Source organism: Acinonyx jubatus, chromosome C1 (assembly GCF_027475565.1).
Source record: "Acinonyx jubatus isolate Ajub_Pintada_27869175 chromosome C1, VMU_Ajub_asm_v1.0, whole genome shotgun sequence".
NCBI classification, from domain to species: domain Eukaryota; kingdom Metazoa; phylum Chordata; class Mammalia; order Carnivora; family Felidae; genus Acinonyx; species Acinonyx jubatus.
The window spans coordinates 182815589-182841692 of record NC_069381.1 but is presented as its reverse complement, the minus strand read 5'-3'; the positions used below and the strand labels follow the sequence as shown (position 1 = coordinate 182841692).

The following is a 26104-nucleotide window of genomic DNA, read 5'->3' as shown; positions in this document are numbered from 1 at the left end:
AGGGTAGGTCTATTTTTAATTTTCTGAGGAACCTCCACACTGTTTTCCAGAGTGGCTGCACCAATTTGCATTCCCACCAACAGTGCAAGACGGTTCCCGTTTCTCCACATCCTCTCCAGAATCTATAGTCTCCTGATTTGTTCATTTGGGCCACTCTGGAGTGAAGTGATATCTGAGTGTGGTTTTGATTTGTATTTCCCTGATAAGGAGCGACATTGAGCATCTTTTCATGTGCCTGTTGGCCATCCGGATGTCTTCTTTAGAGAAGTGTCTATTCATGTTTTCTGCCCATTTCTTCACTGGGTTATTTGTTTTTCGGGTGTGGAGTTTGGTGAGCTCTTTATAGATTTTGGATACTAGCCCTCAAAGGGGTGTTTTAATGAACCTTGGTAGATCTCATCAAATGAAGAAAATGGAATTCAGGTGTTCTATGGCCTTTTTCATTTAACACTGGTTTAAGATCTGCAATCATTGGTATATAGAAATAGAGACCTTCACCTTCAGGCTCCTATAGAAGATCAGGCTCCTTCCTGATCTTTCTGATGCAATAGTATGAGTTAATTGGCTCTACAATAGCCATTCTTAGAATTAAAACAAGAGAGATAGTTACCTGCAACATGTGCTAACTATTGTTACTGCTTACCCAATGCTTCTCAATCTTCCAGCCACATGATAGAATTGTACTTGGGGGACCTCTGTAGTTGAGAAGGGTCATGTTCTGGCCAATAAACTGTATCACTTCCAGGTTTAGGATCTAATTGCTCATGTGAGATCCTTCAGAGGTAGTGTCTCATTTACCATCATATCAAGTAGAGGCTGACCATCAGCTGAGTCCAGGAGGGCAGGTGATACCACTGCAGAGCACAGCCCCCAAGTATCTCTTACTGGACACGTAGTGTGAACAAAAAATATACCTTTTGTTTGTTTGTTTGAATCCACTGAGATTTAGAGATTGATTGTTACTGCATAATCTATATTATCCTAACTGATATACTACACCATCCAGAAAAAAACCTTCTGAGGATGGGGGTAATCACAGCAGAACTCAATGATAAAATCTGTGGTTCCAGCAATCAGAGAAGAGATGTAGGTAAGTTCCCTCTGATTTGACTGATGCACTTAACCCTTTTAACATCAACAAATTCTGTCTATTAAACTTTTTATTGAGCAGTTTCCTACAACATATCCATCTACGAAAAATCTGCCAGTAAGCAAAGCCATCTTCCCATTGCTCAGTGACTTCAGACCCTATCAAATTTACTGCCCATCCTGGCATTTAGATTCCATACACAATTAGCGCCACCGTGTGGTATTTAGAATAAATGACATTTATTATAGGACTGTAAAAGCAAGTTCACCTATCAAATTATACCATTTACCCATTGAGAAGGGGATTATACATAATAAAAGAAACTACATACACCTTGCTAGGGCATCAAATCAAAAGCAGGAGGGAAAATGTTCCTGTCATGTGAGCATGAAAACTCAGTAGTAGTGAGGCTTGCTCATTGATTTATTCATTCAACTAATATTTCCTGAGGTCTGCCATGTACCGGATATTGTTCTGGGCCCAGGAAATACAGCAATGAACAAGATAGACAAAGTCCTTGCCTTAGTTGGAAAGACAGACAATGGAATAAATCAACAAAGTAATATATACTACAATGGCAGATATGATAAGTCCTATAAACCAAAGTAAATCTGGGCCAGGGCATAGAGAGTGAAAGGGAAGGAATTATTTTAAATGTTGACAGAAATAAAAGAAAACAGTCTACATTTAGCTGCCCCAAAGTTACTTTAGATAAATGATCCAAATTTGCAAATATATATAAATATGAGCATTCTCTTGCAGATATTCAATGTTTCAAGATACCCAAAGCTTGGTTTCTAAACATTATCCTGTTTTGGTCCATTCAGGTTGCTGTAATAAAAATACCATAGACTGGGTGGCTTAGACAACAAACATTTATTTCTCATAGTTGGAGAGTGGGAGGTCCAAGATCAAAGTGACAGCAGATTCAGTGTCAGTGAGAATCCCCTTCCTGGACTGTAAATGGCCATCTTATCACTGTGTCCTCACATGGCAAAGGAGCTAGGGAGCTTTCTGGGGTCTCTTTTTTGAGTGCATTAATCCACTCATGAGGTCTCTTCCCCCATTACTGAATCCCTCCCAAAGGCTTCATCTCCTAATGACATGATATTGAGGGTTGGGATTTTAACATATGAATTTGAGAGGGACACATTCAATCTATAGCAATCATTCTGAAAAGAAATCATGATTCTTTGAGGTAACATTGATTTTTTTCAAGTCTGAGGCAGGAAATAGATATGAAGATCCTGGGACATTTTGTTATGCTAAAAAATGCAGAAGCATTCAAAAACTAAAAAACAGGGTGATGATAGTCTTTAACCTGTCACAGTAAACAAATTATAGGGGCTCCCATTAGCCAAAATGGGGACTAGTTAAGCATCAAGAGAACATTAACTATAATTGATATTACATTGGATGATTAAAAATCATGAGTTTGCGGTGATTTATTTCTTTGAAGGGAAGGGGCTCTGTTTTATAGAGTGCCAATAGAAGGTATTATGGAATTAGAGAATCATTATTTTGCAAACTGTAATAGAAATTCATGCAAGGATCATCTTGTATATTAATTTCCTCTTGCCGACATAACAAATTACTACAATCTTAGTGGCTTAAAACAACACAGATTTATTGTTTTATAGTTCTGGAGGTCAGAAGTCTAAAATGGGTCAGCATGGCTGTTTTCATTCTGCAGACTCTAGGGCAAATCTGTTTCTTGCCTTTTCTAGTTTCTAGATGCTGTCTACATTCCTTGGCTCTCACGGCCTCGCATCACTCCCACCTCTGCTTCCATTATTGCATCTCTTTCTCTGTGACTCTAACCTATCTACTTCCCTTTTATAAGGACCCCTGTGATAACATCAGGCTCACCCAGAGAATCCAGGATACTCTCCCCATCACAAGATCATTAACAGTATCTGCAAACTATCATTTTGCCATGTAAGGTAACATATTCACAGATTCCAGGCATTAGGATATAAACATCTGTGGAGACTTATACAGCCTACCACACATATATATGTGTGTATATATGTGTATATATATGTGTATGTGCATATATATGTGTATATACATATACATACATATATATATACACACAAACACATATATATACATACATATATATATGATATGAAGTACACAGATCACTTGTAGGATATTCTTGCCAAAAATGTTTAACTTGAATCTAATCAAACCTTTAGCCCTAAGTTCCAGCCAGCTTACAGAAATGACACCATAATAAAATAACAACACATATTCCACATATGGGACATGCTATGTGTTTACTACCCTAGACTCCTCAAAATTACAATGTCATAAAAATGAGTGAAGGATATTCTAAAAGTTTTTTTAGTTTGAAAAAAAAATGTTTTTTTAATCTTTATTTATTTTTGAAAGAGAGACAGAGTGTGAGCAGGGGAGGAGCTGAGGGGAGGGAGACACAGAATCAGAAGTAGGCTCCAGGCCCTGAGCTGTCGGCACAGAACCCGACAGACCCAACGCAGGGCTCGAACTCACAGACCGTGAGATCATGACCTGAGCCGAAGTCGGACGCTTAACTGACTGAGCCACCCAGGTGCTCCTCTCCTTTAAAAGTTTTAAAAGAACTTAAGAAACATGATAAATATATGCAATGTGTAAACCTTGATTGGATATTAGTTTAAAGTTATTTTAAAGACAATTGGTGGAACTTTAAACTTGGCTTAAATATTAGATGATATTGTGGAATTATTGCTAATGTTCTGATATTTATGTAGGATAATGTCCTTTTTTTTTGGAAATGAATGTTGAAATATTTAGGAGTGAAATATACACTGCCTGAAACTTACTTTCAAATGATTTAGATAAAAACTGTGTATATAGAGAGGTGGGAGAAAGAGCAAACATTATGGCAAAATGTTAATGTTTTTTGACTCTAAGGAGAGAGTATGTAGTTGTATCTTGTACCTGTGACAGTTATTTTTATGAGTCAATTTTGCTAGGTCATTACACTCAGATATTTGGCCAAACATTATTCTAGATGTTTCTATAAAGGCATCTTTAGATGAGATTAACATTTAAATCAGGAGATTTGAGTAAAGCAGATTTTCTTGCATACTGTGGGTGGGCCTCATTTAATCAGTTGAAGGCTTTCACAGAAGAAGACGGATACCACTCCCCTGCAAGAATGAATTCTGTCAGCACACCACTTTTGTCTTGAACTGCAGCATCAACTCTTCCCTAGGTCTTCTGTCTGCTTGCTTATCTTGCAGATTTTGAACTTGCCAGCCTCCACAATCACATGAGCCAATTCCTTAAAATCTCTCCCTCCATCTCTCCCTCTCTCTCTAGCACATGTATACCAGGAAATATTTTATTATATATCATATATAGAGCATTATATAATATATATAGCACACACACAATAGGATATATATGTTACATACTAGTGTATATATATATATATATATATACACACACACACACACTGTGTATATATATATATATATACACACTGTATATATATACTGTATATATATTGCGTGCGTGTGTGTGTGTGTGTATACATATATATATATATACATACAGTAAAACCTTGGTTTGTAAGCATAATTCGTTCCAGAAACATGCTTGAAATCACAAGCACTTATATATCAAAGTGAACTTCTCATAAGAAATGGAAACTCAGATGATTCATTCCACAACCCAAAATATTCACATACAGATTATTACAATACTGTAATATAATATAAAATAGTAAAGAAAATACAAAATATAAGAAAAACAAACAAAGTAACTGCACTTACCTTTGAAAACCTTTGTGGCTGGTGTGAGAGAGAAAAGAGAGAGGAGGGTTACTGTGCAGGACGACTTCCACTATTGCTAATGGAATCACTGCTATCTATTGGCTCAATGGAATCTTTTTTCTGCATGGGGCCATTATATTCGCTTGCACAGATGTTGACTACAGTACTTACTAATAAACTCTTGTAATATACTGTATTTAATGTAACTGGCAATAAGACAGCAGAGGAAAGGGTCTATATCTCTAGACAGCCTGACCTAGAATGAAGCAAAGCATTCCTAAGCTTACTCTTGCATGGAAAAAGAAAGGACTCTCCATATGTGCTTTGAAGTGACAAAAATTACACTGGTGCCAGTTGTGGGCACCTTCCAACGTTGTGAAAAATCATTAATTTCTGCCAAACACCATACCCTGAGACTGAGCATCCAAGCATAGGAGACGATCACCCACAATCCTGCAGAGAGAGAGAGAGAGAGAACCATTGGCCCAGTTGTGATCATGTGACATTGGACGTCACATACTGCTTGTAATTCAAGTCATTGCTCATTTATCAAGTTAAAATTTACTATAAATGCTTGTTCATCTTTTTTTTAAATGTTTATTTTTGAGAGACAGAGAGAGCATGAGTGGGGGAGGGGCAGAGAGAGAGGGAGACACAGGCTTGGAGAGGCTCAGAGCTGTCAGTACAGATCCCGATGCAGGGCTCAAAGTCAAGAATGGTGAGATCATGACCTGAGCCAAAGTCAGATGCTTCACCCACTGAGCCACCTAGGTGCCCCAGAAATGTGTGCTCCTCTTGCGGAACACTCGCAGAACAAGTTACTTGCAATCCAAGGTTTTACTGTATATGTATCTTCCCTGGCTATCTAATTTATACAGTTAGCTTGCTTAATTTCTAGCCTCTCAAAAAGCAAAAAAATGATTAAAAGCAGCAGGATGGGGGACAGCAGGAGGAGATTTAAATAACCCAACTGTGCATAAGAAAATGGCTTCGAAAGGGGAAAAAATATATATGAATTGCACTACATAGGGACATGTCATTTTTCTGTTATGGATAATTGAAGGCAGATCCAAAATTGTAAAGGAAGTGATGATAAATTAATAACAGACTTTAAAAATAAATTTCAGGAAACTTTTAAACAGAGTGGACAGAGTACACCCACCACCTGAAAGAAAGGAACTTTGTTCTCTTAGCATGACTGGGCTCACACCTAAAATAGGGGATTTAATAAAAAAAAGTACAATGAAATGGAAATTTGCCAATTTGGAGAGTTCTAACATGTAGCTGAACATTTTCAAAGAGCTTTAAATGGTAAACTAGCTAGAAATCAAACCAAACTTATGTCCCTTTAGATAAAATAACTGGCTCCCAATCTAATACCTTGGCAATTGTAAATAATGCTGCAATGAACATGTTTTAACTTTTCTAGAATTTCACAGAAATATAATTATACAGTTAGTCCTCTCTTGTATCTGGCTTCCTTCACTCGATTGTCTATCCATCAATCTACTGAACATTTGGGGGTCTTTCCAGTTTGGAGTCATTAAGAAAAAAGCTGTTATGAACATTCAACACTTTGTGTAGATGTATATTTTCACATCTCTTGGATAAGTACCTAGGAATAAAACTGCTGGATCCTATGGTAAGCACATGTTTAACTTTATAAGAAACTGCCAAAATACCTTCCAAATGGCCGTACCATTTTGAGTACTGACAATGTTAGAGAGATCCAGCTGCTTCAGATCTTCATCAATATTTGGTACTGGCAGTTTTTGTTCTTGAAGCCATTTGGTGGGTTTGTAGTGGTATCTCCATGTGGTTTTCTTTTCCTATGGACTAAGGATGTAGCACATCCTTCTATGTGTTTATTGGCAATTTTAATGTCTTTCATGGAACATCCATTGACATTTTTTTGTTTTTTTAAATTTCCTTAAAGCCTTTATTAGGTGAGATCTCTCTTGCAGTTTAGATAACTGGAGAGAGCCTTCCTGGTGATTCCCCGTGGTCATACAACATGTTTGCTTTTAGTGGGTTTCTATAAGAGGCCAGGACAGATTTTAACTGGAGGTTGTTGGAAGAAGGCCTCTTTCTTGCTCCATGAGGATGTTCTGACCCCAGGAATAACCTGGCACATCAGCCCTGAAGGTGGGCCCTTTGCCTTTTGTGCAGCCTTGAAGCCAGCAGGGAGTTCCAGTGGATACCTGGAAGCCTCAGGGGCTTGGAATTAGGCTGGAGCTTTTCCCTGCTCAATATTTAGCTCATTATGGACCTATAAGCATTATGTATATATTCCAAGTATAAGTCTTTTGTCGAATATATTTATCCCAAATATAGCATAAGTTTTAATGTTAATATATTCCAATTATTTTTTTCTTCATGGTTCATGCTTTGTGTGTCTTAAGAAATCTTTGTCTATCAAAAGAAAGCGATTTCAAAATTCAATTTCTCTCTAGAATTTCTAGAGTTTTAGCTTTTATTTAAGTCTATGACCCATTTCACAATCTCAATTTTGTACTAAAATTACGTATGGTGTGAGGCAAAAGTTGAGCTTTATTTCCCATTTGAATATGTAATTTTTCCATTTGTTAAAAAGACTACCTTTCAGAGTGCCTGGGTGGCTTAGTCAGTTAAGCGTCCCACTCTTGATTTCATCTCAGGTCATGATTTTATGGTTTATGGGATCAAGCCCCACATCGGGGTTCTCGTCCCCTCTTTGGCTCTTCCCCACTCGTATGCACACACATGCATGCTCTTTCTCTCTCAAAAATCAATAAACTTAAAAAAAAAAAGACTGCCTTTTCCTTACTAAATTACTTTCGCACTTTTGTCAAAAACCAAATGTCCAATAGGCATGGATCTATTTCTGAACTCCATTCTGTGCATTGGTCCTTAACATTTCTTATAAACCAGGTGTGCTGGTCTACTGGCAACAAATTTACTCATCTTTTCCCTGCCTGAAAAAGTCTTTTCTCACCTTTTCTGAAGGATATTTTGGCTGAATATATAATTTAGGTTGCCAGGCTTTTTCTTTAAGCACTTTAAAGATGTTATACCAAGGTCTCTAATTTCCACTTTGAGAAAAGACATATATAGTCATTCTCTGTATGGAATGTATCCTTTTTTTTTTCTCCAGCTGCTTTACAATTTTCTCTGGTTTGATCATGGTATACCTTAGAGAGGTTTTCTTTATATGTCACCCTTCCTGTTGAATTTCTTGGATCTGTGAGTTTATAGTTTTCATCAATTAGGGAAATTTTCAGACATTATTTCTTACATTGTTTTTGTCTCCCCTACCCCAGCTTCTAGGATTTGAAATACAAGAATGTTAGAAGACCTGATATTATCCCAGAGGTGGCTGAGGCACTGTTGTAATATTTTACTCTTGGTGCTTGTAGTAAGCTTCAACTTCATTGATCTTTAGTTCTGCAGTGACCGATACAGAATTCCATCTAGTCCTTCTCAACTAGCTAGTGAACAGAGGTAATCAAATAGCAGCAGTGATTTTTAAAAATAAATCTTAGACATACTTGAATTATTGGTATAGATGTATTAACCACAAAATATTTAAGGACTATTAATTTAGAAATGTGTAGTTTTTTCAATACCTTCTTTACTGTCTATAAAATTAGCTTATGTATATACATAATATAGGTAACATTAGAAATGATACTGAAAGGGAACAGCATGGAAGTTTTTTTGTGTGTCTCCCATCCATGAAATACAGCCAGACCAACACTAAACCATCCTGCACACCTAGAAAACTGGAGGATTAACACAACAATCTGCACAAACTGAACCACAGAATTCAGCAGGCACCCGGTGCGGAGAAGTGAACTTGGGGAGCGAGAAGGCACAGAAGGGAGGTGCTTTTGCAAGCGGAGAGAGGATGGAGACTGGGTCGGGGGGAGAGAAGACAAGAAAAGCACCCCTCCCCAAAAGCAGCTGGAGAGAAAGTGGAAAATTGGAAACAGCCACAGGGACCAAACTAAAAAGGGAGAAAGGAGAAAGGAGGGGGTTTAAATTCCATTAAGACTGTAAACAAGGGGATCGCAAAGGCTGCAGCTCTGCAGCTCGATACCTGGTGGTGCTCTGGTGGGAAGGGCGAATCCCCAGGAACAGAGTGGGGTCCGGGAGGTTCTCAGGCCACACAGGAAAAAGCAGTTCCACTGCCGGAAGGACATTTGGTAGAGACTGTTGAAGCCACCTGGTCCAAGCAGACCCCAGAAAACAACCACATTCACTGGTGCTGGAACAAGGTGGTTAAGGGTAAAGCCTGGTGCCAGATGTGTGATGTGATTTCCCATAATCCCTGAAAAGCTGCTGCTACACTAACTCATGAACTTTTTCTGGGGCGGGCTGGCACCTGGCTGCAGTCTCGGGGCACCGGCAGCAGCAGGGTCCAGCAAGTGTTCCTGGGTGCAGCCGACATTTGGCCATTGCTCATTCGGTCATTGCTTGGTGAGACCCTCCCATAGAGAGGCGGAACGGGTCAAAGCCACAGTCCTTCAGAAGTAAGGGGTCAGGGAAAACAGCTGCATTTGAGACAAAACTCGGGAGAGAGGTACTGCCTGGAGTCTGGTCACGGAGAGTGAAAAAGTGGGGAGTGGACAAAGCTGAAGACAGAGGACAGGTGCGTGATTGCTCATCCTGGAGAACAGAGTTCCCAAACTAGAGACTGGGTAGCTGGGTGGCACCATTTTCAACGATCCCGTGCATGTGCACACGCACCTACAAGCGCCACAACACTAGACCCAGTAGGCTAGCAGTGCCATCTAGTGGAGAGCTGAGCTGTTTCACTGAGCCCCGCCCAACTGGGCCAGCTTCACTCCTCAAGAACACAAATCACACCGGCTGCTTAGTTTATGGACTATAAAGCACTACATAGTCTGACTTCTAGTGGAAAACAAAGTAATTTCAGTCCTACTTCAATCTGTTACCAGCTCCATCTATTCAATTTCTTTTTCTCTTCTATGCTTATTTTCTTTTTCTTGAATACAGAAAGAGAAAAAATTCATTTCTATTTTCAATTATTAAAAATCTTTCTTTAATTTTTATTACTATATTTTTTACTTTTGTGTAAATTTTTTCAAATTCTATTTTACTTCCATTTTATTTTAGTCTACTTCAGTGTATTCACCTTTCCAAATTTTCAAATGATTTCCTTTTTTTTTCTTTTTTTCTTTTTCATTTCTTTTCTTTTTCTTGAATGCAGAAAAAAACTTCATTTTTACTTTCAATTTCTATTAAAAATATTTTTCTTTAACTTTGTTAACTATATATTTAGCTTTTATGTAAATTTTTTCAAATTCTATTTTACTTCCATCATTTTATTTTAGTCTACTACAGGGTATTCACTTTTTCAAATTTTCAAACTATTTCTTTTTTTAATCTTTTTTCCTTTTTCATTTTTTTCTTGAATACAGAAAAATAATTCATTTTTATTTTTAATTTTTATTAAAAATATTTTCTTTAATTTTTTCCTACTATATTCTTTACTTTTGTGTATATTTTTTCAAATTCTATTTTACTCCCATCATTTCATTTTAGTCTACTTCAGTGTACTCAATTTTTCAAATTCTCAATTTCCTTTTTTTTTTCTTTTCTCCCCCCCACCCCCAACCCTTTCAACCACTTTCAACACCCAGACCAAAACACACCTAGGATTAGCATCATTTATTCGATTTGTGTGTGTGTGTGTGTTTAATTTTTTAATTTTAATATTTTTTTAATTTTAATTTTTCTACATCATTAATTCCTTTATTCCCTTCAAAATGACAAAACAAAGGCATTCACCCCAAAAGAAAGAGCATGAAGAGAGGGCAGCCAGGGATTTAACCAACACAGATACAAGCAAGATGTCTGAACCAGAATTTAGAATCATGATAATAAGAATACTAGTTGGAGTAGAAAATAGATTAGAATCCCTTTCTTCAGAGATAAAGGAAGTAAAAAATAGAATGAAATTAAAAATGCTATAACTGAGCTCTAATCACAGATGGATGCAGCAGAGGCAAGGATGGATGAGGCAGAACAGAAAATCAGCGATATAGAGGACAAACTTATAGAGAATAATGAAGCAGAAAAAAAGAGGGAGATTAAGGCAAAACACGATTTAAGAATTAGAGAAATCAGTGACTTATTACAAAGGAACAACCTCAGAATCATAGGGGTCCTAGAAGAGGAAGAGAGAGAAATAGGGTAGAAGGTTATGTGAGCAAATCATAGCAGAAAACTTTCCTAACCTGGGGAAAGACACAGACATCAAAATCCAGGAAGCACAGAGGACTCCCATTAGATTCAACAAAAACTGAGCATCGACAAGGTATATCATAGTCACATTCACAAAATACTCAGGCAAGGAGAGAATCATGAAAGCAGCAAGGGAAAAAAAAGTCCTCAACCTACAAGGGAAGACAGACCAGGTTTGCAGCAGACCTACCCACAGAAACTTGGCCGGCCAGAAAGGAGTGGCAGGATATATTCGATGTGCTGAGTCAGAAAAATATGCAGCCAAGAATTCTTTATCCAGCAAGGCTGTCATTCAAAATAGAGGGATAAAAAGTTTCCTAGACAAACAAAAATTAAAGGAGTTTGTGACCACTGAACCAGCCCTGCAAAAATTTTAAGGGGGACTCTCTAAGGGGATAAAAGATGAAAAAAAAAAAAAATATATATATATATATATACACACACATACATACATACCAAAAGCAACAAAGATTAGAAAGGACCAGAGAACACCACCAGAAACTCCAGCTCTACAAGCATCATAATAGCAATAAATTCATATATTCCAGTACTCACTCTAAACATCAATGGACTCAATACTCCAATCAAAAGATATAGGGTAACAGAATGGATAAGAAAACAAGATTCATCTATATGCTGTTTACAAGAGACCCACTTTAGACCTAAAGACACCTTCAGATTGAAAATAAGGGTATGGAGAACCATCTTTCATGCTAATGGTCAACAAAAGAAAACCAGAGTAGTCATACTTATATCAGACAATCTAGACTTTAAAATAAAGACTGTATCAAGAGATGCAGAAGGGCATTATATCATAATCAAGGGGTCTGTCCACCAAGAAGACCTAACAATTGTAAACATTTATGCGCCAAATGTGGCAGCACCCAAATATATAAATCAATTAATCACAAATATAAAGAAACTCATCGATAGTAATACCATAATAGTAGGAGACTTCAACACCCTACTCACAGCAATGGACAGATCATCTAATCAAAAAATCAACAAGGAAACAATGGCTTTGAATGACACACTGGACCAGATGGACTTAACAGATATATTCAGAACATTTCATCCTAAAGCAGCAGAATATACAGTCTTCCCTAGTGCACATGGAACCTTCTCCAGAATAGACCATATACTGGGACACAAATGAGCCTTAAGTAAGTACAAAAAGATTGAGATCATACCGTGCATATTTTGAGACCACAATGCTATGAAACTCAAAATCAACCAAAGGAAAAAATTTGGAAAGGTAACAAATACTTGGAGACTGAAGAACATCCTACTAAAGAATGAATGGGCTAACCGAGCAGTTAAAGAGAAAATTAAAAAGTATATGGAAGTCAATGAAAATGATAACACCACAACTCAAAACCTCTGGGATGTAGCAAAGGCAGTCATAAGAGTAAAGTATATAGCAATCCAGGCCTTCCTAAAGAAGGAAGAAAGATCTCAGATATACAACCTAACCTTATACCTTAAGGAGCTGGAAAAAGAACAGCAAATAAAACCCAAAGCCAGCAGAAAACAGGAAATAACAAAGATTAGAGCAGAAATTAATGCTATCAAAACCAAAACAAAAAACAAAAAACAGTAGAACAGATCAACGAAACCAGAAGCTGGTTCTTTGAAAGAATTAACAAAATTGAGAAACCACTAGCCAGTTTGATCAAGAAGAAAAAGGAAAGGACCCAAATAAATAAAATCAAGAATGAAAGAGGAGAGATCACAACCAACACAGCAGAAATAAAAACAATAATAAGAGAATATTATGAGCAATTATATACCAATAAAATGGGCAATCTGGAAGAAATTGACAAATTCCTAGAAACATATACACTACCAAAACTGAAACAGGAAGAAATGGGAAAATTTGAACAGACCCATAACCAGTAAGGAAATCAAATTAGTAATAAAAAATCTGCCAAAAATAAGAGTCCAGGGCCAGATGGCTTACCAGGGGAATTCTACCAAACATTTAAGGAAGAGTTAACACCTATTCTCTTGAAGCTGTTCCAAAAAATAGAAATGGAAGGAAAACTTCCAAACTCTTTCTATGAAGCCAGCATTACCTTGATTCCAAAACCAGACAGAGACCCCACTAAAAAGGAGAACTATAGACCAATTTCCCTGATGAACATGGATGCAAAAATCCTCAACAAGATATTAGCCAACTGGCCCCAACAATACATTAAAAAAATTATTCACCACGACCAAGTGGGATTTATACCTGGGATGCAAGTCTGGTTCAATATCCACAAAACAATTAACATGATCCATCACATCAATAAAAGAAAGGACAAGAACCATCTGATCCTCTCAATAGATGCAGAGAAAGCATTTGACAAAAGACAGCATCCTTTCTTGATAAAAACCCTCAAGAAAATAGGGATAGAACGAGCATACCTCAAGATCATAAAAGCCATATACAAGTGACCCAATGCTAATATCATCCTCAATGGGAAAAAACTGACAGCTTTCCCCCTAAGGTCAGGAACAAGACAGGATGTCCACTCTCACCACGGTTATTCAACACAGTATTGGAAGTCTTAGACTCTGCAATCAGACAACACAAAGAAATAAAAGGCATCCACATCGGTCAGGAGGAGGTCAAACTTTCACTCTTCACAGATGACATGATACTCTATATGAAAAACCCAAAAGACTCCACCAAAAGCTGCTAGAACTGATTCACAAATTCAGCAAAGTTGCAGGATATAAAATCAATGCACAGAAATCGGTTGCATTCCTATTCACCAACAATGTAGCAACAGAAAGAGAAATCAAGGAATCTATCCCATTTACAGTTGCACCAAAACCCATAAAATACCTAGGAATAAATCTAACCAAAGAGGTGAAAAATCTATACACTGAAAACTATAGAAAGCTTATGAAAGAAATTGAAGAAGACACAAAAAAATGGAAAAAGATTCCATGCTCCTGGATAGGAAGAATAAATATTGTAAAATGTCAATACCACCCAAAGCAATCTTCATATTCAATGCAATCCTTACCAAAATAACATCAGCATTCTTCACAGAGCTAGAACAAATAATCCTAAAATTTGTATGGAAGAAGAAAAGACCCCGACTAGCCAAAGCAATCTTGAAAAAGAAAACCAAAACAGGAGGCATCACAACCCCGGACTTCAAGCTATACTCTACAAAGCTATAATCATCAAGACAGTATGGTACTGGCACAAGAACAGACACTCAGATCAATGGAACAGAATAGAGAACCCAGAAATGGACCCACAAACATATGACCAACTAATCTTTGACAAAGCAGGAAAGAATATCCAATGGAATAAAACATTCCCTTCAGCAAGTGGTGTTGGGAAAACTGGACAGCGACATGCAGAAGAATGAACCTGGACCACTTTCTTACACCATACACCAAAATAAACTCAAAGTGGATGAAAGACCTCAATGTAAGACAGGAAGCCATCAAAATCCTCGAGAAGAAAGCAGGCAAAAACCTCTTTGATCTTGCCCGCAGCAACTTCTTACTCAACACGTCTCTGGAAGCAAGGGAAACAAAAGCAAAAATGTGAACTACAGCGACCTCATCAAAATAAAAAGCTTCTGCACAGCGAAGGAAACAATCAGCAAAACTAAAAGGCAACCGACAGAATGGGAGAAGATATTTGCAAACAACATATCATATGAAGGGTTAGTATCCAAAATCTACAAAGAACTTATCAAACTCAACACCCCAAAAGCAAATAATCCCGTGAATAAATGGGTAAAAGACATGAATAGACACTTCTCCAAGGAAGACATCCAGATGGCCAACCGACACATGAAGAAATGCTCAACATCACTCCTCATCAGGGAAATACTAATCAAAACCACAATGAGATTCCACCTCATACCTGTCAGAATGGCTAACATTCTCAGGCAACTACAGATGTTGGCGAGGATGCAGAGAAAGAGGATCTCTTTTGTACTGCTGGTGGGAATGCAAGCTGGTGCAGCCACTCTGGAAAACAGTATGGAGGTTCCTCAAAGAACTAAAAATAGAACTACCCTACGACCCAGCAATTGCGCTACTAGGCATTTATTCAAGGGATACAGGTGTGCTGTTTCGAAGGGACACATGCACCCCCATGTTTATAAAAGCACTATCAACAATAGCATAGTATGGAAAGAGCCCAAATGTTCATTGATGGGTAAATGGATAAAGAAGATGTGTTATAGATATACAATGGAGTATTTATTACTTGTCAATCAAAAAGAATGAAATCTTGTCATTTGCAACTATGTGGAAGGAACTGGAGGGTATTATCCTTAAGTGAAATTCAGAGAAAGACAAAAATCATATGACCTCACTCATATGAAGACTTTAAGAGACAAAACAGATGAACATAAAGGAAGGGAAACAAAAATAACATAAAAACAGGGAGGGGGACAAAACAGAAGAGACTCATAAATATGGAGAACAAACTGAGGGTTGCTGGAAGGGTGGTAGCAGGGGGGATGGGCTAAATGGGTAAGGGGCACTAAGGAATCTACTCCTGAAATCATTGTTGCACTATATGCTAATTTGGATGTAAATTTAAAAAAAAAGTAAATACAAAATAAAAATAAAAGACACACAAATATAACAAAGAAAAGAAAAGAAAGAAAAGAAAAGAAAGGAAAGGAAAGGAAAGGAAAAGAAAAGAAAAGAAAAGAAAAGAAAAGAAAAGAAAAGAAAAGAAAAGATACTGAAGGGGTGCCTGGGTGGCTCAGTTGTTTGGGCATCTGACTTCGGCTCAAGTCATGATCTCGCGGCATATGAATTCGAGCCCCAGGTCGGGCTCTGTGCTGACAGCTCCGAGCATGGAGCCTGCTTCAGATTCTCTGTCTCCCTCCGTCAATCACACTCTGTCTCCCTCTGTCTCTCAAAAATGAATGAACATTAACAAAAAAAATTTTTTTTAATTTAAAACAAAAAAAGAAATGATATTGAATATGACACCAACAATGAGCTGTTGTAGTTTTTTTACTTTGATCTCTTTTATAGAAAGTGATAATAATCTGTGGAAAAGGCTTTACTGTACCATGCCAATATACTACAAGGAATATTTCAAAATAATACAAAAGTGATCCACAGACTTGACTATGTGAAGATCAACTGATCCAAAATGGTTTTTTCCTTAATTTTTCATAGTAATTGCCAAAAGTCCAACAAGCTGATTTTTCAAGAAAGATCATTCTAATAACTTTGAGTGTTCAATCCGTGCGATGGTCCAGTCAGGCTTTACTCCTTGTGTAAACTCCCTCTGAAATCTAGGGAAAAAATTACAAATAATATGAATCTTACATTAGTCCAAATACTTCTTGGATAACTATATCATTTCCAAATGTACATTAGAGGCAATTTTTAGCAACAAGCTAATGGTTAATCATAAATAAAAATCAAAACAAAAAAGTTTAATTTACCAATTCAATCAGGAAAAGTATCATCACAAAATTAGAACATTTTCCACTAAAATGAGAGCATGCACAGAGGAGGGGCAGAGGGAGAAGGAGAGAGAATCTCAAGCAGGCTGCACGCCCAGTAGAGCCCAATGTGGGGCTCAGACTCATGATGGTAAGATCATAACCCGAGCTGAAACCAAGAGTCAGACGTTTAACCACCCGACCTACCTAGGTGCCCCTAAAATGAGTATTTTTAATGAACTGATATATACTCCAACATCTACCAGTCCTTGAGAGAAACTTGGGTATTATTCTGTTGTTAAATACTAGCTAGAACATATGCCTAATATGAGGAAAAATAAATTGGGCTATGGTGATGGAAAGGGTATTTTGGTGGAATTTGGTTTATATACATTAGATCAATCTTGAAAATAACAGTGTTTATGAGCTGCCCATGGCCTTAGTAGGGAATATCAGAGGAATCAAAGGTGAGTATTGATTATATTGTTCTTTAATTACAAGTGATATCTTTAAAAGGAGATGATTCTGTAGATTGAAGTATTTAAATATATATTTTATATAATTACAAATAAAGCAAAATTTAAAAAAAGAAAAAAAGCACATTTCTTTCAAATAAAGTGAAAAAATAAGGATACAATTCCCTTTTACCTTACTGAAACAGAACAGACTTTCTTAGGTCATTTTTGGGATTTGTTATTTTAAATTAGGTTTATATACTTTCGGCAACCTAATAGTATTCTCTTTTAAATATTAAATTATGTCTCCAGTAACCTGCTTGACTGGTTCACTGTTCCAAATTTTATTAGCAAAAAATACACGATAGTGTCTCTTTTAAATACATTGCTAACCTACTAGATAGTACCTCTTTACAGGCAGGAACTCTTCATTTTTGTATCTGAAACTCTAACAGGGTACTTGATAAAGAGGGAATGATCAGTAAATGTCTAGTAAGTGAATCACCCATGTGCCACCCATGTGGCAGATTTTATTTCCCGAGTAAGGTTATAACCATACGCCCCATCCCACATGCTCTTCTGCAATGGGACCCTGCTATTGCCCGATAAAAAGTGGAATCTCTCCATGTCCTTTCAACTGTGTAGGTCCTATGACTGCTTTGACAGGTAGACTAAGGTGGAAACGATGTTCCGATCCTGGGATAGCCCTTTACCAGACTAGCTGACCACCTGGTAAAACATGTGAACAGCTGGAGACTGCCACAGGCCCAAGCCATGAAGAGAGGCCCTGGGGAATGAGACATTATGTGCGGAAGTCAAGGAGCACCAAGCGGGGCACGTGTGAGTGAAGAAGCCATCGTGGAAATGATTTCTCCAGCCCTTGCCACCCTGGTTGATGGCAGGTGAAGCAACGAAAACCTCATGGCTGTGCCTTTCCAAAATTCCTGAGCAGTAAAGCAGCACACAAAATAAATGGCTGCTTAAAGTTACTGAGTTCGGGAGTGGTTTATGACACATCGATAGACAGCTGAAACACCTTTTAATTACATTCAGCAGCATTACCTCTTTCTAATTTCTCAACACTTCTGTTTCATATCCAGTATGCCTTTATGACTTTCTCTCTTCTTAAATAACTTGCCAAATTTCAATGCTTTTCTTCCTAAAGCTCCCTTTAGCTTCCATACCTTCATACTTCCTTCATACTACCTTCCATTTTCTAGAGAAAGGAAACAATGAGATGGGATTAGACTTACTCATAGCTTGCACTAAGAAGTTGTTTAGTTTCCACGTTCTGATCCCCCAATTTAACCTGGAATACACTGGCTCCACTTAAAGTTTCACTGGGGATGTTGGCACTGGTTAGATACCAAAAGCACATCAGGATGTTAACAAACTTCCTTCCTTAGAGAAAAAACACACACACACACATACAAATACAAATCACAATAATCTATCATCCATGTATTCAAAATGAAATTAGAAAGTGGCAGTAGCTACACGAGTTTGTATAGATCCTATTTTGTACGTATTCTAGTCTAACTAGAAAAACAAAGTAAGATACTTACATCGATTTCTTCTTATTTTTAGAAAATTCTCCTAGGGTTTATGACATATTTACCTTCTCTGTATCTCAGAAATAATAGTTATGATTTATTGAACATGTACTATTTACCTTCATTCACTCTGCTATGTGCCTAGTGATTCTAACAAGGTCCTGGGTTAAAATCAAGTAGTGACCATGGTGCTGAGATTTAATTTGAAATGTTAGGGAGAAGAAAATATTTATCACTAGAAGTACCTATAAAAATGTTTCAAGTTAACATGCGTATAAAAAATGTTTAACTATTAAAGAGTCCTATATCAGAACTGCCTTGGAAAGTATGTAAGCAAAGGCTAGATTTCCTGTGTGCCTGGCACATAATACATTTGCAAATATTTGTAAAAGGAACAAATGAGTCAATAAATTTTGGGGAATAGTATAGGGGGAAATGTTTGCATTGGACAAGGAGAAAAATGAGATAACCAGTAAAGTTCCTTTCAATCTTTTTCATTATCTCCAAATAAATCCAATTTGGGAGTTCCACAGTTAATCTTACTTTCAAAACAGTCTTTAACTGATATTTTTTACTTTTTACTCCTCACTCTTATTTAATCTACAGCTAGACATTTAAAATGTTCAATTGTTTCCTTCAAAATAGGAAATCTGAAACATATTTTCTATTTGAGACATGATAGCAGCCTTAGACAATCGTCATCAACTTAAGTGACAATATCTTCTCTTGTGAATGAAATAATAGTAGAGGAAGGTGCTTAGATAGAAGGGCTTAAATAACTATTACCATATCTTAACTCTTTCGTAGGTAGGTCCTTAAAGAATGAATGTATTATTTTTCTTGAATTTCTAAACATATCCACTGTACCAACAAAACCCCACTATTTCATGATTATCCACTAGTTTAGCCTATCTGGGCAATTATTTATCATTTAAAGTTGACTATGTTCCAGCAGTACCTTTCTCATCATAGTAAATGGAGATGTCTCCTGTTGATGTGTATACAATTTCATCTATGTCAGCAGCAAGGGCATTTTTATGGTTATCAGGTAATGAAGTAACCTTTTCCTTCAATACATGTAGCACCTAAGTATGGAAAAAAGCAAACCATAGTTCACCTACTGAATTTTCAAAAGCCTTTCAGTAAGCAGATGAATTCTTTATGGAATGAATTTTTCTAAACCTACTTTTTTTAATGTTTATTTATTTTAGAGAGAGAGCATGAGCAGGAGAGGAGCAAAGAGAGAGGGAGACACAGAATCCAAAGCAGGCTCCAGGCTCTGAGCTGTCAGCACAGAGCCCGACGTGAGGCTCAAACCCACGAACTGCAAGATCATGACCTGAGCTGATGTCGGATGCTTAACTGAGCCACCCCAGCACCCCTAAACGTATTTTTAAATTTACTACATTTACTCATATTCAAAAGCAATCCTGAAAGGCATCTAATTGTTCAACAGGTAATTCCTACAGAACATTCAGTACAAAAACAAGTGTAAGACATCATATTTACTTAGCTATACCTTAAGTAGCAAGCATTCTATGCTTTTATATGACCCAAAGTACCCAAAAGTAAAGATACAAGGACTCTACTTTGGCTGATGGCACACATACTACTTTTAAGCATAAATAAGGGTAATGCATATCATTCTACTGCAAGAGAGTAATACACTTATTTTTAAAGGAAAATTAAAAGTATACTTTACCTCTTTGGCCACAAGTTCTTCCAATAGATCAAATTTGCATTGTGACAGCAACTTGGACACATGAGCAAAAGCCTTTTTAAAAAAAAAGGTAAGGAGTGGTAATCATTATTTCAAAACATCAGGCAAAATACCGTACAACATACAATGCTCATACTTAATTAGCTTAATATCACAAAGACTATTTTATGATAAAGGATAAACAATGTCAAATACTATGATATGCTTCAAAGTTGCTTGGCTTGTCTCTTCTCATATGGCCTTCCCACATATACAGTAGTGAGCTGATTGCCAATTAGGTAACCACTCTTAGGACCTGGGAAAAGATGGTATGTGTATAAATATAACTCTTCACATAAAAATCCTCCTACAGAATTCCTTTTAAAATAATAATGAAGTAATCACTGTTATCACTGTAATGACTATTATATGACCCCTCCCCCTTCCCCAAGAACCCAAAGAATTTTGTAAGTAGTACATTCTAGATTGTAATGGGAGTCTGGAGATCTGGGCTGCAATCTGAACCTCATTAAGATAAGGAAGGCAGGTTTGGGAAAGTGGGAGAAAATACAATGAGTTTACACAGTCTAATACAGTGAGATGTATGAGATCCCATTTAAAAAAATATTTTATTTATTTTTGAGAGAGAGAGAGAGAGAGAGAGAGAGAGAGAGATTATGAGCAGAGAAGGGGCAGAGAGAGACACAGAGAATCCCAAGGAGGCTCCACTCTATCAGTGCAGAGACCAATGCAGGGCTTGAACTCATGAACTGCGAGATCATGACCTGAGCCAAAACCAAGAGTTGGATGTTTAACCAAATGAACTACCCAGGTGCCCCGATATCCCATTTTAAAGTAGGGAGGAACCGACTACAATCTTCCATATTTTTAGCCGTGAGAAACGAAACTCTGTATAAGACCTACCTGTTTTCAAGTAGCTTTCAGTCTACTTGAGAAGGGAGGCAAGTAAACGGACAAGTTCAAGAATTATGACAGGGGCAAGAACAGGATGACTTGAGCAGAAGCACCACTTAAGTCAATCTGGGAGGACCAGAGAGGGCCTCTTAAAGGAAGGAACATCTCAAATGAAATGCGAAGAACTGGCAAGACAAAGCAGATGCAAAGGCATGTCAGACAGACAATAATTGTTTGGGATGGAATGTTATGGGATGAACTGTTTCCCCCAAATTCATATGTTGAAACCCTAACTCCCAGTACCTCAGGACTGAATTTGGAGACAGGGTCTTTAAAGAAGTGATTAAGTAAGATGAGGGGGGGGCCTTAGCCCAACCTGACTAGTGTCCTTATAAGAGGAAATACTGACACACAAAGCACCAGGGGCACATGCACACGGAGGTGGGGGGGGGGGGGGTGGGGGACAAGAGTGAGGACACAGAAGACAGCTATCTGCAAGCAAAGGAGAGAGACTTCAGAAGAAACCAAACCTATCAATACCTGGATCTTGGACTTCTATCCTCTAGAACTGTGAGGAAATAAAGTTCTGTGCCCCAGACTGTGGTATTTTGCTATGGCAGCCCTGGCAAACAGACATAATAAGAGTTGTTGTGGGGCGCCTGAGTGGCTCAGTCGGTTAAGCATCCGACTTCAGCTCAGGTCACGATCTCCCGGTCCGTGAGTTCGAGCCCCGCGTCGGGCTCTGGGCTGATAGCTCAGAGCCTGGAGCCTGCTTCTGATTCTGAGTCTCCCTCTCTCTCTGCCCCTCCCCCGTTCATGCTCTGTCTCAAAAATAAATAAAATGTTAAAAAAAAAATGAAAAAAAAAATAAGAGTTGTTGAATTTTCAGAAAATGCATATATCCAAATGGATTCCAGGACCCCTTGCAAACATGTGAGAGGCCCTCAGGGTTCAAAGACACTATCTGTATTAATAAGCCTTCATGTGAGGAAGACGGGTGGTATTTAGGTAAGAAGAAAAAAGACCATAACGATCATGGTGAAACCAACCACTACATTCTAGTTTGTATGGGCAAGGTGTGATGTTTGTGTGGCCTAAGAAGATCACACCTGAGCAAATTATCTGATCAGATAATATCGATCAGGAGGCTGCTCTGAGAAGGCTTAGATGATACAGGAGTGTCTAACCTGAAGAGGCTAGGAAATAGCCTATACAACATGCAAGAAGATACAGGAAGATACAGGAAAATAAATACTATATGATTAATGTGGTTTGATGGCAGTAATAGGGAAGATGGATCATATGCACATATCAATAGTGTGACATTGTGATATAAGAAGAAAATATACACTTGTTCTCTGTTCCACCTCCTGGCACAGAGTTCCTAAAACAAGCCCCTTTCAACCATACTGGAGTTCAGGCTAATGAGGTGACTGTTGTCAGAAGAACCAACCACGTGATCAGAGGGTTGAAACTTTCAGCTCCACCCTAGACTCAGGAAGGGAAGAGGGGCTGGGGATTGAATTAATCACCAATGGCCAATGATTTAACCATTCGTGGCTAAATAATGGAACCTCCATTAAAAACCCTAACGAAGGAATTAGAAGAGCTTCCAGGTTGGTGAACATGTGGAGATGCTGGGAAAGTGGTGCACCCAGAAAGCATGGGAGCTCCATACCCTTCCCACATGCCTTGCCCTATGCATCTCTTCCATCTGGCTGCTCCTGAATTGTATTCTTTCTAAAAAACTGAAAATAGCAAGTAAAGTGCACTCCTTAGTTCTATGAGCTGTTTTGGCAAATCATGGAACTTGAGGAAGGGGAATGTGGGAACCCTCCATTTATAACTGGCCCAGTTAAATGGAGGCCTAGACTTGTAATTAGCATCTGAAGTGGAGTCAGTCATGTGGGACTGAGCCCTTAACCTGTAGGATCTGTATTAACTCCAAGGAGTTAGTGTCAGAACTGTCGTAAGCTGCCCTGATGAGGCATTGATGACAAGGAGTATCTAACCTAGAGAGGCTTCTAAGAAATAGCCCTCTTTTTCATAGAAAAGGACAAAACCTAAGATATATAAGAAAACATACAGTATATGATTACTGCTGTTTGATGGCAGTAAGAGGGAAGATTCCATATTATATGTACATATTAATGGAAAGCAGGGTCTGTGGAGCTAATAAAGCTATAGCACTGGACCACATATTTCCCTGGCTCATGTGATGAATAAAAGCTTATTCAGACCATAATTAACCTTCTCAATTTCGAGTGACTGGAGGACCAATACTGCTTATAGACAAGGTCACAAGACATTGCTTACAATGCATCCTTGAGCCAACTGTTTTATCATCTGTAAAGGAGAATTAGACTAGAATGGTCCTGAAGATGCCTTTTTGTTTTCATGTTCTCTGATATTAAAAAAAAAAAAATCTGAATGAACGTGCTCTAATGATAACTTGATATTCACAACCCAAGGTAACATTTTATTGCTGAGAGGTTAGATTAAGGAGAAAGGGCAAGTGGAGCCCATGAGAGTAGATGAACTAGCTAAGGCTTTTGCACCAGATTATTCCTAAGCCCTAGACTTTTAAACCCATGCAAAGAAGACACAGTTGCATTATTGCATAAAGAGATCTAGTAGGGTGAAGGTTTTTTGGCCATGTCCTCTTAAATCTTAGGTGTTAAATAACTGATTTACTTGATATAAAAGGTATGTTATAAGTAAGCATTGGTTTAAAGGAATTGATAAATATTTGCCATGGATGGCCCAACATTCCTTTTGGAAATCACAATGGTTAAATGCACAAAAACCGACTTAGATGAGGTAAAACGTGTATACAGACTGGCTGATGAAAGGATGGAGATACTACTTAATAGCAAGGATGAGGGCAAAAATAGCTAATAGCTGGAGACCAGAGAGTGATCTTGATCAGAGAGTGGCTAAAAAGTGTCCCATGCTTCTCTGTGTTCAGAGGACATGGGGTGTAAAACCTGATTCCCGCCCAAGAAGGGGAGAGGGTTTCCATTCCTCACTGACACATAAATAAGCTGGTACAGTCATTTAATATGTTATGAGGCACACAAGTTCATGTGTCCTCAGTGGGCATTGTGGAGGATAGTAGAATCACACCAATTTACCTCTACATGACAAAAGAGTTTGAGAACTGATATGAGCAGAGGTTTACCACATAACGCTATTAATCAAGCCTGCCTTTTGCTTTTTAACTTTTTTATAAACACATAAATCAGTCAAGAGTTGACTCAGGGAAGCAGGAGGTAGGAGTTAATATTGACACTGATTATATGAAGTTGGAAACATTTATACAATCAGTACTGCGAAATAATTACAGTTATAGTATAAGTTTAAGGTATATGGCAGTATGAACTGGGAAATAAACTATGACTTCTATTTATCAACAGTTCTGAAATGTTTGGGAATGACAAACTCTCCGAGGGATTCGAAAGACATTTATAGATGGACTTTCATCCTAGAAAAGTGCATGTACACAAAAAAATCCGTAAATAATCTCAGGACCCAAAGTGACTGTTATGGGACAAGGGTAAGGCAAGGTATTATCAGCCACTCAGAAAGAAAGAGAAAGAAAAGGGAAGGGGTCAGGGTTATGAATCACCAAAGGCTATTTCTCAGTGTGTAGGATGTTATGCACTTATTAGCGACCAGGTTGCTCAGCAAATTCTTTGAAAGGGTAAAACTCCTTATCTCTAAATTAGTCTTTAAAGAGTATGATGGGGGAGAATTCGGGGGTAGGGAGATGGGCTGGGGAGCTCTGCCAAATGGCTAGCAGGAAGTTTTGTTTTTCTACCTAAAATTACATTATTGCATTTGAAAATGCTACCTTATTTACTCTTCAAAACGATCGCATGTACTCATTCATTTATTCAACTAACATTTGTGGAGCGCCTGCTATGTGCCAGGCACGGTCTTCTTAATTTTGCAGAAAGTGATGTTCAGAAAGATAAAACCATGTAGCTTTTAGGTGGCAGAAATGGGCTTTGAATCGAATTCATTTCTATCGGATTCAAAACCTGTAGAGCAGAAAAAGGAATTGGAGGACTTCAGCTAGTGGAACTGGTGTCTCAATCGAACCCCTCTTCCTCCTCGGCGACCGTGCAAACGTAAGAAGCAGCTGAATTTTAGTCAAGAAGTAGCGGAGGGCTGTGTCTGGGTCACTACCCACTTTGGATACCTTGGGACCCAGTGAGGAAACCTCATCGCTAAACACTTTTTGCATGGAACCGCTGAATGCAGGAGAGGCGAACAGGTCACCCCCAAGCAAATGAACAAACCTGCTTCGCTCCCTCAGAGAATTCTGCGATGCTGAACTCTTGGTCGAAATAGGCCCAGATCAGGAAAGCGTAAATTCGAGTCCGAACCCAGTTGATGGGGTTGGAGAATCCCAGAATGATCATCTTGGTTTTCTGGCGCGGCTGGGGCTGCTCCTCGGCGCTGTAGCTGCGCCGGGGGTAGGCAGGGAAAGCGGAGAGGGCTGCGGGTAGTCCCGGAGGGCTGAGCAGGGGACGCTGCGGGCCCCGAGCGGGCAGCGCCGAGGCCCAAGTGACTCGAGGAAGCGGGACCGGTCCGGAGCCGAGGCGGCGGCGGCAGAAGCGGCAGAGTTCAGCCAACGGCGGTCTCACCTCGGCTCCACGGGGAGTCCGGGGTCGGCCGGCCCCGCCGGGCAGCGGCGGAGCGAGCAGCAAGCGGGGCAAAAGACGAACAGCCAGCGCCATCTTTATGGCTTTTCACCCCAGTCCCTGTCTGTGCCGTGTCGAATGAAAGTCGGTGGGAAACCAGCTTGGCCGCATCCGGAGGAGACTAGAGAGTGAATCTGGCCTGTTGCTGCCACCTCTGGTGAGTCGGCCTCACTCCGGCTCTCCGGCACGCAGCTCACGCGGAGGCCCTGTGGCCCCGGGC

At 38.6% G+C, this 26104-nt stretch overlaps 1 protein-coding gene across 5 annotated transcripts; it reads right to left on the bottom strand.

Moving 5' to 3' along the window:
- Window positions 1–532: 532 nt before the first annotated feature.
- MAIP1 (matrix AAA peptidase interacting protein 1) lies at window positions 533–26103 on the bottom strand. Of its 5 annotated transcripts, none has more exons than XM_053215521.1 (5): window positions 25480–26103; window positions 20264–20335; window positions 19520–19646; window positions 18262–18409; window positions 533–9121 (listed from the first exon to the last, which is right to left on the bottom strand). In XM_053215521.1, exons 1-5 carry the CDS (start codon window positions 25918–25920, stop codon window positions 8902–8904), a joined length of 1008 nt encoding a protein of 335 aa, XP_053071496.1. In that variant the 5' UTR covers window positions 25921–26103; the 3' UTR covers window positions 533–8901. The 5 variants fall into 5 exon arrangements, 3 of the variants coding, with proteins under 3 accessions (XP_053071496.1, XP_014933432.2, XP_053071498.1); XR_008295512.1 differs by having other exon boundaries at window positions 8989–9121; window positions 18262–18363; XR_008295511.1 differs by lacking the exon at window positions 533–9121 and adding an exon at window positions 16096–16400 and having other exon boundaries at window positions 18262–18363.
- Between the last annotated feature and the right edge of the window lies 1 nt (window position 26104).

Coding starts and splice junctions, on each gene's coding strand:
- MAIP1 (XM_053215521.1), bottom strand. CDS start 25,920: ATGGCGCTGGCTGTTCGTCTTTTGCCCCGCTTGCTGCTCGCTCCGCCG. Junction 19,647..20,263: donor AAGAACTTGTGGCCAAAGAG/GTAAAGTATACT, acceptor TTCCATACTTAG/GTGCTACATGTATTGAAGGA. Junction 9,122..18,261: donor CTTCTTAGTGCAAGCTATGA/GTAAGTCTAATC, acceptor ACCTTGTTCCAG/CACCAGTGAATGTGGTTGTT.